This window comes from Vulpes vulpes, chromosome 7, assembly GCF_048418805.1.
Source record: "Vulpes vulpes isolate BD-2025 chromosome 7, VulVul3, whole genome shotgun sequence".
NCBI lineage: Eukaryota > Metazoa > Chordata > Mammalia > Carnivora > Canidae > Vulpes > Vulpes vulpes.
This window is the reverse complement of record NC_132786.1, coordinates 48,885,711-48,899,838: the sequence shown is the minus strand read 5'-3', so window position 1 is coordinate 48,899,838 and position 14,128 is coordinate 48,885,711. Positions and strand designations below refer to the sequence as shown.

Here is a 14,128-nt window from a genome sequence, read left to right as displayed (position 1 = left end):
ACATTAGGTGTTTTGAATACACCCATTGGATATGGATTTTACTATCAAGGCCCAATCTTCTGTCCAAGTTCATCTCTAGGGACACACTTTGAACATGGCCTTGAGGTCGGAGCAGTGGGCACTGCTGTTTCAAGTCCACTCACCTGAGTACACGTTGGTAGGCACCTTTCCAATTATCAGAGAGCTGGCCATCATCCTGACGCTGGCACATGTGGTCTTGCCACTTATTTTTTTATTTTTTTATTTATGATAGTCACACAGAGAGAGAGAGAGGCAGAGACGCAGGCAGAGGGAGAAGCAGGCCCCAGGGACCGGATCCCGGGGCCCCGGGGTCACGCCCTGAGCAGAAGGCCCACGCCCCCCCCCCCACTGAGCCCCCAGGCGCCCCTGGCAAAGCGGCTCCTTTCTCGGGGTGCCGGGAAGTGGCGGTGTTCCTTTAAGGCCCGGATCGAGGGGGGGGCAGCCGCCCCGAGCTGCAGTCTGGGGCCCAATTAGCAGGGAGCTAAGCAGGGGTTTGTTTAGCTTAGCAACGGCCGGCGCGTCCCGGGGGCGCCGGGTGCCCCGCGGGCGGGGCCCAGTCACCCTGCAGCCCGCGGTGGCGCTGGGGCCGCCGCCGGCGCGTCCGTGGGCTCCGGGACCTCGGGCCCCCGGGGTCTGCCCCCGCACCGGGCGCAGCCAGCCCGTCCCGTCGGGGAAGGTCAGTCTCGGGCCGCGCGGGGCCGAGCGCGGGGCCGGTTGCTCGGCGCGGGGGCTCAGCGCCCCCCCCAGCGTGCGCGGACCCCCAGGACCCCCGGCAGCCCCGGCGGCGGTGGATGGAGCCCCGCGGCCCGGCCGCGCGCGGTCTGCAGGTTCAGGCTGCGGCGGGCTCAGCGCCTCGGAGGCTGGGTCATGAAGGTCGCCGTGTCGGACCTGGGGTCCCTCTTTGCCAGGCTCTTCAAGACCTCGACGGCGCCCCCCGCGGTCCCGTCGCCCGCCGCCGCCTGCAGCCCCGCGGGGGGCGCGGCCGCGGCGGGGAGGGCGGGCTGGGGCGCCTGCACCCCGCTTAGCGCGGCCGCGCCCCCCGCGCCCCCGCTGCCCCCCGCTCGGCGGGTCCCGGGCCCCGGCGGGGTCTGCGCGGCGCTGCCGTCGGCGGGGGGCAGCAGTGCAGCCGCGAGCCCGCGGAGCTCGGGCCCGGCGGACCCCGCAGAGCGAGAGCGCGGCGCTCGGGAGCCCCCGGGGCCCGGCCCCAGGGCCCTGCTCTTCACCCTGCCGGACGTGGGCGAGGAGCGGACCTCGGACAGCGACTCGGAGGGCGGCGGCGAAGCGTGAGTAGCGCGCCCCGAGGGACCTGGGGGTCCCGTGGGTCCGGGCGGGACGCCGCCCCTCCTCCTGCCGCCCCTCCCGCTGAGCAAACCGTTTGCAGGAACTTCCCCTGGCTCCCCTGGGCACCCGCCTTGCCCTTCGCACTTGGCCGGAGTCCTTGCTGCTTGGCGTCCTGCTCTTTCAGCACAAGCCGCGACCGGTTGAGGTGATCCTCTGCTGTTTACCAGCGCCGGGGAGCGGGGAGACCGAGTAGGGCTTCAGGGAAAGGAGGACACAGTGTCTCTGTTGCAGCTGAAGCGTTCATTCAGATGGTTGGATACCCTGGTTTCCTTAGGGACCCCGAACGGAGGCCTCAAGTCTTTCTCTCATGCAGAATTTGGCAGATAGAAGGGCAGCCTAACCCTCCCCCCCACACACACCCACATCCACACACACACACACACACACACACACACACACGTTGGCAGCTACAATGTTAAGAAATGGTGAGACCCTGTGCTTCCCTGCTTTTCAGAGATCACCCACAACGTTTATCCCAAATGGAGTAGGTTTTCTTTGCGTGACATCTAATTAATTTACATACGTACAACATCATCTGACACAGATGGGATTTGTAATGCTCAGGACACTTCTGATCATATACCCTAGAGCTTCGGAGTTCTTGCAGCAGCGCCCTGAGATACTACAGAAGCGCTGTCTGACTTCATGGGAGCGTTTCACTGGGAATTGGGGAACGCTGTCCTCGACACACACATGCACGCACATACACACTTCCCCATCAAGAGCAGTGATGAAAACATTCCTCTTGCAAAATATGCATTTTTAGAATTAAGGTGAATTTAAAAAAAAAATTGAAGATTTTATTTACTCATGAGAGACACAGAGAGAGAAGCAAGGACATAGGCAGAGGGAGAAGCTGACTCCCTGTGGGGAGCCGGATGCAGGACTCTATCCCAGGACCCTGGAATCACCACCTGAGCAGAAGGCACTCAGCCACTGAGCCACCCAGGTGCCCTTTGAATTTTATTTCTTTTATTATTATTATTTATTATTATTATTATTATTTTGAATTTTATTTCTTAATGAGCAAAACATATGGCTACTCCTATGTGGGTACAAAAATGCTCAGCCTTCGGCATCCTACAAAAAAAAAAATAATGAAATGGTGGAAATTTCTACATGTAATGGAAGAATAGTCAGGCCTGCTGGCACAGAAGCTCTTGCCCATCTCTTTTCCCCCACCCCCCCTTCCCTTCTCCCCCACCCCCCTTCCCCTAGAGCTTTTGCATTAAAACCCATCCTAACCCATACACAATTTAAATAACTGCATTTTCACAATTCTGCATGACATTCATCTCAGATGCTAAAATAAAGAATTAAATAATGTTTCTTTTGATTGAAACATCATTATTAGAAAATACATTGATCAATTGATTTTTTTTTTCAAAGGGAAATCAATTACATTAGAATAAATGGCTAGAACACCTATTCTAAGGAATTAGGCCTTTCTTGTTGGCTACTGGTCCTTAACACTTAGGAAGTTAATGTTTTATGAGCCAACTGGTCTACACATTGACTTTAAACTCTAGTCTTAGTGCTTTTTACAGACACTGAGGCATTCAGCGTGGCCACCGAAGGAACTGCTGTTGGTTTCAATTCTCAAGCATCTTGGTCCATGTTTATATTGCCCAAAAATTTTTAATAGGCACTTTTTGAATAACACTGTATTTGGCATTCTCTACGGAAGTGACTCTTCCATATTAGTAAATGTACCCAATTTTACTGAAAGTATAGGTGCTGAGTTTTGAATAATTGCTATCAGAAATAATATGCACAGATATGTGCATTCAAGAATCTTTCTGGTAATGTGTGTGTATACTCTCCTAGGACATCAGACAGCCCTCTGAGTGCACCATTTTTCTTTTGTAAATACACAAATACTCATTCCCTTCCTTTCATGCCTCATTCCTTTTTCATTTATAAGTTTACAAAGGGACAAGGAGAAAGGAAGAAAGTATTAAGTTAAGGTGATTTTTCCTTCAATACTACACCTTTTGCACCTGAAAGTATATTTTTTCCTCTCGGATTTCTGGGTTGGCTATATAACATTGAATAAACAAACACCATTTAATGATAGATTTACATTATACAACTACAACCTCACCTGCCAGTTTGCAGATAGCTGCTTCGAATTATTAGCCTGCTTGATTAATATTAAAATAGAGTATTTGGCTTTCTAAAGCCCCGGGGACATGGGGAGGTGGAGGTGGTTAATGCAGGAGTAGGAAGAAAAAGGCAGTAGGTAAAGAGAGTGTGGAGACATGGAAACAACAGTAAATAAACCCCTGAGCCCATGAATCTAATGGTGAGACCATTACACTCAGTTACAAAGGAAAATCCTCATTCAGTTTATATTTCTTTGAAGAAAACCCATACGTTTTACATTCTGATTCTGTACTATTCTATTAAGGCTAAAAATGGTGAAATTAATTTGATGGGGGAGTATGCAAACTTTCTTGATTCTGTTTTTCTCTTAATTTTTTTTTTTTTTTTTTTTACTATCATGCTGTATAGCAGCACGGGTTTTGATCTCTGAACCATGGCTTCAGTAAATGAATGGCCCACGGAAGAAGGGCTTGCCCTTTGCATCCCACAAGGCACATTGGCTGCCCCTCTGAACCAGAGGCAGAGGATACTGAGTTCCCTTCTTCACCTCGCCTTCTTGCACTCCCTGATAGGTATCCCACACTTTTTGTCTTCACCCTTACTTCCCCTTGCCTTTCTTCCACACGGTTTCTCAGTTTTGCCCACACGCCACACTACCTCTTTTTGCACTTCTGGTGTGAACTACACAATTACCACCTTGTGAAAGGTCTTATTCTGTTTGTTCTCAAAATAAAAGAATTTCTAACAGTTGTTCAGGTAGGTATATAGATAGATAACAACTGTATACAAATGTTAGTGGATTGTAAACTTCATGTGGTCAGAAAGGATTTCTGTCTTTTATTTATAAGTTATAGCTGTTAGCAGACAATTGTTGCTATTTTGAGTCATTGAGTTCCATTGTTAGAGTCATGTTAGTATGGAATTATTGCAGTAACTGCCTTCAGGGCTTGTTAACTTGGCTGGTAGTAAAACAAATGCAGGGACTTAGTTCACCTGTTTCAGAAGCAGCCCAGGGTTGGAGCGATGTCTGTCTACCCAGGAATCAGAAGAGCTGGATTCCAATCTTAAACCCTTTGCTGGCTGTGTAAACCATGGCAGGCTATTCAGTGTTCCAAATTGTAGCTTTTCCTCTTCAATACAATGCAGATGATAATACTGGCCTCATAAGGATGTTCTAGAAATTGATTGCAATAGTATTTTAAGTACCTAACACATGGAGAAGTGCTTTAAGAATGTTAGCCATGATTGCCATCTGCTTCTTGGCACAGAAATGAAATTTGAGAACAGGTTTCCTGAAAGGATGAATTCCAGGTGAAGAACCAAGTGACAGAAAAAAAGAATCCATTTACACTTATCATATGACTGTAATAAATGGTGTCTTTTAGTTCCATTATTTGGGAGAACAACTTAGAGTACTCTAATCTTTCATCAAAACTTACAGAAGATAAAGGTTAACTTCGTTAGTATGACCACTGATTGTGGTATATAGTACATAGAAGAAATGTATTTGCCACCCTGGGATCGAACTTTTAATTTTTTATTTTTGCAGACGCTGCAGAATGATCAGTAATGTCACAAATTATTCCCAGCCCATGTTTTGTACAGGTCTTGCACATTCCTACCCACTAACCTTGTGATTCATGCTCACATATTACATCCTTTTTGAATAATAAACTCTTTGTCCTGTGCCACTTTAGACAACATATGTAATAAATAAAACACTAAAAATAAAATAATATAACAATAAATATAAGATAGAAAACAATTTTATTAACTTTAGTGGATAATCTCATAAAACTCTAGAGGCAATTTAAATGTCCTTCCTTAGGAATAATTGCTGTCTTGGGTCTTTCTGTTTCCTTGTCTTAGAGTTTCCCCAAAGTTAGTAATATTTTCTGCTGGGACTTTGCATTTCCACAGGGATGAATAGTGAGCTGAATAGATCATTGTTATATGACTATTACTTTCTATTTCAGTCTTATGACCATTACCTTTATTAAAAATACTAATAAAGTGAGTTGGTTGTCCAAGTATTTGCTTAATTGTCTAGCATTTGCTTCAATCCAAGAAAACTACTTCATTTTTACTGTCTTATGCAGTTGTTTTTTATGCTTTAAATTATCATCTTTACTTTGTTGTATTCAAAAATCTCAAAAATTATATTTGACCTAATAATTATATGTTCTGCTACATATTTAAAGAACACATTTTGATTTTCTTCTAATATAGTAGCTAACATGTCTATAATGTTGGCTACTTGAGATGTGCCAGGTACATAACAACAATCCCATAATGTGGGATATAAAATCTTGATAGTCTAAAATTATAATAATAAGTTTAAATGAGGATAGTTTTGGGACTCCTGGGTGGCTCAGTGGTTGAGTATCTGTCTTTGGCTCAGGGTGGGATCCCAGGGTCCTGGATCAAGTCCTGTATCGGGCTCCCCAGAGGGAGCCTACTTCTCCCACTGCCTAGGTCTCTGCCTCTCTCTCTGTGTCTCTCATGAATAAATATATAAAATCATAAAATCATAAATAAATAAATAAATAAATAAATAAATAAATAAAGTTTTTAGAGTGTACGTTTGAAGTCAGACTGACTTGGATTCAAATCCTTCTTTATAATCTTTCTGAGAATATTAAGAATAGAATACTAGTTAAGTATCCACCTTCCTTGTCTTTAAGCCTTACCTTTTCATCCCTAAAGTGGGCATTAATAATAATACCTAGTCAAAGAGATATTGTACACATTAAAAGTGATAACACATGCAAACATCTTCCAGTGGTTGGTATGTAAGCACTCATTAAGTAACTACTACTATTGGCTCATAATTATTTTCAATATCTTTTTACTTATCACCCACCATCAGCATTCTTTATATAAACTACAGTTTATTGCTATGGTCTTCAGTAGAGATTAATATATTATTTTCCAAACATTAGTCATCAACCTGTGTTTATAAAATATCTGTTCTATCTAAAACCCATATAGAGCTAGACCTTCTGAGCAACAACTGGAAATGAATCTTATCATCAAAAAATAAGAAAAATAAGATGAACAATTCAGGAGAGGTTTCAGACAAATTACCATGAGCACATGGTTAGGGGAGAAGGTGTCCATAGATAATGGGAAGGGGGGGAGGCTCAGGAATTTGAGTCCTAAAAAACATGTCAAACTGGGGGACATAGAGACTTGTGATTTGGAAGGACATTTCAGGAGACTAAAACCATGTGAGCCAATCATGGAGGCACAAAACCATATGTCACATAGGAAGTCCAATTTGTTAGGAGCACAGTGTTTGTGAAAAGGCATTAGGAGAAAACCAGGGAGAGCCTTGGATACCAGACTCTGTTTAGTAAACACTGGAGAGGCCACCAAGTGTTTTTAGACAGGGAAGTGGCCTGAACAGGGCTGAGCTTTTGAAGGATTAAGCTAATGCACAGGAGAGCGTAAACCCTGAAATAGTAGAGAGGCTCTGGCAATAAACCGAATGACAAGTAGGAGGGTCTGGGATGCAATTAATAATAATAAAGATACTGGGATGATAAATACCATAAGATTGGCAATGCATCAGTGCAGCTGAAGGAAGCAAGAAGGAGACATGAAGATCGTTTTACATGGCTGCGAGGAGAAGGTCATTAATAAAGCAGAAACACAGAAGAAGTGGGTGTGTTGGGTAGATGAGGAATTCACTTTGGGTTGCACATTGAGTTGAAATTTTAGGGAAGCAACTGAAGAAGGTGTCAGGCAGAGAGCTGGACATTCACATGTGGAACTTGGGAGAAAGATTAAGGACTGGAAATATAAATATGGCGGCTTTCCTTAGGCAGTTAATGGTGAATGTGTACAGCAGTCGCAGATTCGATGGCGGTGCATTACGTGCTGTGCAAGTATAGAGTGTTCTTTTTGTTGTTGTTGCTGGGTGCTATAAGATCTTCTAAAATTAGAGGTGTTTCTTCTCTGTGCTAGACTAGTGTTTCTCAACATGTGTCCTGTCGGTTACCTGTTCACAGTCCAAGACTGTATAAGTACAGAAAGTGAGAATAAGCATTTAGAAACTTTCACAGCAATTGACAGAGTAACTTTATGCCTATTGACTGATAGCCAAACATTTGTGTTTGTATTTTGTGTGTCTTTTTTCCAGTATATTTTCTAGTTAATTTATATTGTTTATACTTTGACAATTAGTTATCCATAATGAATTGGAAACTTTTTTTTTTTAAATGGTCAGACAATACACAGTAGCTTGAGAAGCACCAACACAGACTTCACTTACATAAGTTTAGACCATAGGGAACAAAAAATTTCAGGACAGCAAGAGAGAAAAAACCAACCAAGCGATTATACCATCTTTTCACTTTCCCTAGGTACAGGGCTAAGCAACATTCAGAGTACCCTCTGATTAAAGATGAGATTCTTCAAGTTGTTCAAATGATCTGGAGTTGCAAATATGCTCTATTCACAACACCTTTGGGGACTGTGGTCCTGTGGTTACAACCTACGGCCAAGAGTCCACTGCTCAAAGGGAAGGGATTTCTCATACTATTACTTTTTTGTTTGTTTGTTTTTTGAAGTTATAAGCCAAAGGTGATGTTCATCATGATTCTCATAATTCATTCACACCCTTGCTGGCAATTTGTCTTATAAAACATAACTTGCAAACACAGATAATTTCCAGACAAAAGGAACTTTTTTTTTTTGACAAAAGGAACTTTTGACAGAAAATTTGCAAACACGACATGCTTTCTTCTCTTGTTGCCAATCTTTGGGAACAGTCCTTTGCTTGTGATTAAGTGATGATCACAATGTATTAATCTCTTCTGAATCCAATGGAAAAGAAGCATGTCACAGTGAGGACTCTGATCTTATGACCCATGACACTATTTTCCCATAGTTTACATTTGATTTCTATTTGAGGCTCACATTCTGCCAAACTGATAGAAATGAACACTCAGCTATTTGGGATTTCTCCCATCTTTATCTTAGGCTTGAGCCACTTTTTGGGGGTGGGGGTTGGTGCTCACATAGGATCAGGATATTCAGTGGCAGGGAAGGAGCCCACTTGTTTTTTGATAACCTCTGTCCTTTCTGGATACACTGAAATGTCCATAATCTCATCTTATCCTTCTTTATAACCTTCTTTATAACCCAGGTCTCATGCACATATCCACCAAGGCTCTTCAAGTTAGGGCTCTCTCCCTTATTTCTGTGTTGCTCATGGGAGCCCCTGAAGTCAGCCTGTTGCTCTCATACCAACATTCTTCATTATAGGACATCCAGGAGGATGCCAACCCACACCGCATACACTTTCTTTTCTCTGGGATCCTTACCCCCCAGCTCTACTGAAGGATCAGGGCACAGGTACCCTCTGATCCATTACCTTAGATCCTAGAGAAAACCTCTAGGAACCCCCTGGTGCTAAATGCCTGATTTAGGAACCCACCAGTTCATGGGAATGAGAAAAGATACTCCTCCACTAGGCCCATTACTGCACTGTGGTGCAAATCAACCAGAGGGCTATCTAGATTTCAATCGACCTCCTGGCTTTGTGCCTTGTCTAGGGTGCAGTGTCCCTAGTGCACTATTTTGCCTTTAGGGGCCACTCAAGTCACACATCCTCATTTCCAGCTCTCTCAAAGATTGCCTTCTTGGAGACAGAAAATCTGACCCACAGAATCTCTCCATTCTAGGGGATCTTTTTCTCTTTGAAGGGATGGAAAGAACTTCCCTGATGTATGTGTTTTTCCTTAAATCTTTTACTAAGTTAAAAGTCCATACCAATCTTGTAAGTACAGGCCTTAATAAAAACACACAGACACATAAAAATCAAGGGGAAAAAATCCTGCTACATTCTTTGTTTTCTGAAGCAATAGGCAAAAAAGCTTTGGATTATTCAGTGTGGGAAGGGACAAAGGAACATGAACGCACTAGGGAAAAAAATATCAGTTGAAATACATTTAAAAATACTCTACCATATAACCTTCACATGGGAACACTTTCCCCCTCACCAGAGCAGTGTGGATATGTGTTTAATTCACCAACAGCCAAACCACACCATCTTGGGTATAATTTTATGATCTATAGGCAAAAATTTTGCTTTATTATAAAAATTTACCTGAATATTCTATGGTCCTAGGAATACCAGGTATTATACATATGCATATTAAATAGGACATGATTCGTTAAGTACTTTGTGCTACTCATTAAATAAATGAATAAATACTATTCATTAAATGTGTATTGAAAAAAATTAAAAAATTGACTTTATATTCTTGAGCAGTGGAAACAGTCAATGAAGACAAAACACCGTGTTTCATAAAGCACAGAAATTAAATAAAGCTTTCAAAATGAGTAAATATCCAGGTAGAAACTTGGAAAATAAGTGGATGGTCTCTGGCAATGATAAGAAAAATAGTCAAGCCAAGCCTTTCCTTACTTTTGTTTAAAAAACAGATTATTTAGGCTAAGTTGAACTGAATAAAGTGTTCTTTTCATATGCACATATACACGTATATTCTTCTTCGGATCATTGTCATCTTAAATTCATTATAATGCCAGTAATAAAGATGAAGACAAACACCAACTTGGAAGCTCATAAATTACATTAGGTTTTTAATGCTAATAATTAAATTACAGAGAGTGTCACTAGATGCACAGGCGGTTAAAATGGGGACTTCTTTTGAAATGAAACATTTAATTTAAATTTCTACCATTCAACAGTGAAGTCTTAGAAGCTATTCATGTATATCCAAGATTCTTTATAATCTAGTTGAATTAAGAGTCTCCATTGAAAAAATGAACTCCTGCCCCTTAAAATCCAGTAATTTCATTGCTAAGTTAATGCATAAAGATAAATCCTAGGGAACTTTGATTTTATATTTAAAATGTATTTTAAAGAAGCAGGTGATATATTCTCAAGAAAAGGCCTACTTCAGTCAGACTTTTGTTTTACTCACTAGTTTTAACATTTTTATAAGCATATTCCTCAAATATGTATTGTTCTGCAAAGCCAAGTTTCTTAGCATTGGAAACGACAGCTGGTATTTCCATGTCTCCTAGATACCAAATGCTGCATGCAGGTTTTATAGACTTATCAAGAATCCCCAAAACAAACATACAAGGTAGGAATTTTATTTCCTTTTTATAGATGAAGATATTGAGGCTCAGAAAAGAAAAGAAATTGTTTACTTGCACATGGCTAATAGGTGGAGAATGTAACATTCAAATCTGAGCAGTCGATCTGTGTCATGCATACATATGTAGAGCCCAGTGTTTTTTCAGGAATTGTTTAAGATGGTAAGGAGGATAAAAATCTATTTCTAAGATGATTGGTAGTATTTTCCCTGGAACAAACTGACTAAGAAATTTTGCCAAAAATAAAGTTTCCAAAATAAAATTTACTCTTTCCAAAACTAAATCTGAAAAATAGAAATTATGTTAATGAGTAATCTAAAAATACCTTTCTTGGAATAATACTTCTAGTAATACTGATAAAGGGACCAAATTACTGAAAATGCTACTCTTAGTTTTGTCCATTTTGAAGTGCAGATAAAAAAATGACTTTTATCCCAAAGCCATGACTTCTTTAAAATAAAATATTAGTTTTACCAACTCTCTTTTATTGTATATATTATTCTTATAAATTATTTCATATATATTTAATAGCAAATCAAATATTTTATTCACACTAGTAAGGCAGATGATTAGCAAGCATTGTCTTACTAGTAAAAATAGAGAAGCAGCAATTAGATATGGCCCTAGCTAGGGGAAAGGGTACACCTTCACATTAGCATTTTCTTAATCAGACGTTTCACTTAAGGGTTTAGAAGAAGCCTTATAATTAAATATTGACCACTGTAATCCTTACCAGGCACTTATATTCATGTTTATCTAAAGAATTTTTTTCTTTCATGTAACATTTAACATTTTGGATCTTGCTTATTGATTTCTAACATAATGATATAATTTTGAGTACCTAAAAAAATCAAATAATGAGGTATTTATTTTAAAGATTCATTAACTAGAGGGTATTATGCTGAGTGAAGTAAGTCAATCGGAGAAGGACAAACATTATATGTTCTCATTCATTTGGGGAATATAAATAATAATGAAAGGGAATATAAAGGAAGTGTGTGGAACTCCCTAGAAGAAGTGTGTGGGAAATATCAGAAAGGGAGACAGAACATGAAGACTCCTAGCTCTGGGAAGCGAACTAGGGGTGGTGGAAGGGGAGGAGGGTGGGGGGTGGGGGTGAATGGGTGACGGGCACTGAGAGGGGCACTTGACGGGATGAGCACTGGGTGTTATTCTGTATTTTGGCAAATTGAACACCAACAAAAAATAAATTTATTATAAAAAAAAAGAAAATGAGTGAAAAAAATAAAGATTCATTAAAGTGACAATTTTTAAATTAATCATTAACTTCAGTTCCTTACAATGGAATTTCTTTTAATGGAGCACATTGAAATTATATTGAAGAAATCTGTAGGACCCTATTTCCAATGTAAAATAATTATTAGTAATGACAGTTGCTAGATTCCAGTGTATGCAAACCTGCATTGTGCCTATCCTAACACGCTGCCCCACACATACACACCACCTAGTTTGAGGTTGCAAAATGGAATCTTGTGGGAGTCACCTGCCATCCAGCACCTGTCTCTCTATCCTTGTTCTCCCTTCTGACTCCACTGCAGTTCTGCTTCTAATACTTTGTCTTAACTTGGTGGTAGAGTTTAACATTGGACGTGAAGAGAAAATCTGGCTCTTAATATAACCCTGACTTAAGGTGGCTGAAGAGTAGAATGGACTTCTGCAGTGAGCAAGCTGTCTTGTGAGTCAGTTCGAAATATTGTGGTGATGGCAGTTATTTTGGAGGCAAAAGTAGCAATTTGTGTGATTCACTGAGAATCCTTCCCTCCCCAGAAGCAGTGGTCTGCTGGAGTTGATTGAAAGGGCTGGTAGGAGCCAATTATGTGCATCTATTTCCTGATCCACACTGAGTGGCACCACAGCCTCAGCGGTGGCTGGAAGCTGGCCAAGGAGAGAGTATTCACACCCTGCACATCTGCAAACACCTCACATCAGGACTTATGTTTTTTCAAAGAGCCGGTTTACCAGCACATCACTGCTAATGAGTATAAGAAATATGCTTACTTCCAAAGCCTCCTGGATATGACAGGTAGATTGGAACAAGAGGATGTTTTTAACAATAGCTTATGAAATTACTGAAAATGGTACTCTCATATGAACACTCAAAAGAGATATTAGGAGCTCCGCTCTTCAGAATTCACAGAGCTGGACAGGAGATGGGGATCCGTCAAGGAGATGCTCTCAACCTCGGTTTCCCCCACGTTAGAGAATGACATTTTTATGTGCAAGACACATTTTCATGCACAATTGTTCATGTAATCTCTTCCTCTCCACATAAACAAGAATATCAAGAATATGAAAATGTAAATGAAAATGATAGTCTCGAAAGCATTCTATTTTGAAATGAACATCATTGATAAAATTGGTCCCAAATTTGTGGTTCATAGCTCACAATGGAGATTGAAGTTAGGATTTTCGATGATACATGAATAAGAAGAAATTGTGCCCTGCAGGAGGACTCAGAGTAGTTTTTTCAAGACAGAAGTCTTGAAGAGTGACTCAGCTAAATGTTATCAAAAGCCAAACAAAACAAAAACAAAGGAATTCTTCATGAAACACCTTAGCTCATAATGTGTTTCCTTCCTGTAATGAGGAAAATGTGTTTTTGAGTTTATTATTATTATTTATTAAGGTTGAGCTGTGCTTACTGGAAATATATCTGTTATATCTCAGAGCTCATGATTTTTGTGAATTCAAGGTCAATATCAAATTCAGTTTAGGATTAGAATGTTTATTATTATTATTATTTAATGCATTCCAACTGCTCATTTAATATTGACACTTTAACATCTTTTGTGTATGTGTGTGTGTGTGTGTGTGTGTGTGTGTGTGTGTGTACTCCAAATATACTTCTAATTCATATACTTGTCCCTGCTGGAAACATCTGTTTTTGCCTCAAGCTGACCATGAAGCAGGATGCAACCCTGTTTTCACCATAAAATGTTTGCTAATTCTTCCTCATTAAACATTAGGGGAAAAATGTATATTTTATTGAAGACTCGCCTGGGAGATGAATGGTGATTTATATCACACATTGTACAATAGTTTGCTACAAAAATTCCCTTAATTTTAATTCAGCAACAGCAGACTAGACTATGTCAGACCAACCACCACCTGAGTGCAACTAGGAGGGCTGGACAATAAACAAAAGAAACCACTCAGGAGTTAGGGTGAACTGGAAAGAGACCAGCATCAAAGAGACTGAAACCCAGATTTAAATCTTCTTAATTACTGATTGGATTAATGCGATTTGGGATTGGTAGAGTGCCTCAGCCCAGTCTGCCATAAGAGGCAAATTTAATCCTCTCTGAATTTAGCTCTAAGCAACAACTTTATATTGTTTACTGAAGAAGCAGTTTAGATATAAGAATACAGAAATACTGAATATAAATGTATGGACGGAATGTCTATACATGTAAATTCTAATGAAAGGAATGCTGTTGTAGGTTATATAATATCAGACCAAGAAAACTTTAAATTTTATTTATTTATTCATGAGAGACACAGAGAG

General features: G+C 40.7%; 1 protein-coding gene across 1 annotated transcript in view; it reads left to right on the top strand.

Annotated features, from left to right (window-relative positions):
• The first annotated feature begins 631 nt into the window (after positions 1–631).
• FAM149A (family with sequence similarity 149 member A) overlaps positions 632–14,128 on the top strand; it is a 52,415-nt gene continuing 38,918 nt past the window's right edge. Inside the window, exon 1 of the mRNA XM_026018258.2 lies at positions 632–1,304. Within this exon, the coding sequence (XP_025874043.2) occupies positions 889–1,304 (416 nt within the window). The 5' untranslated portion in view covers positions 632–888. The remainder of the gene's footprint in view (positions 1,305–14,128) is intronic.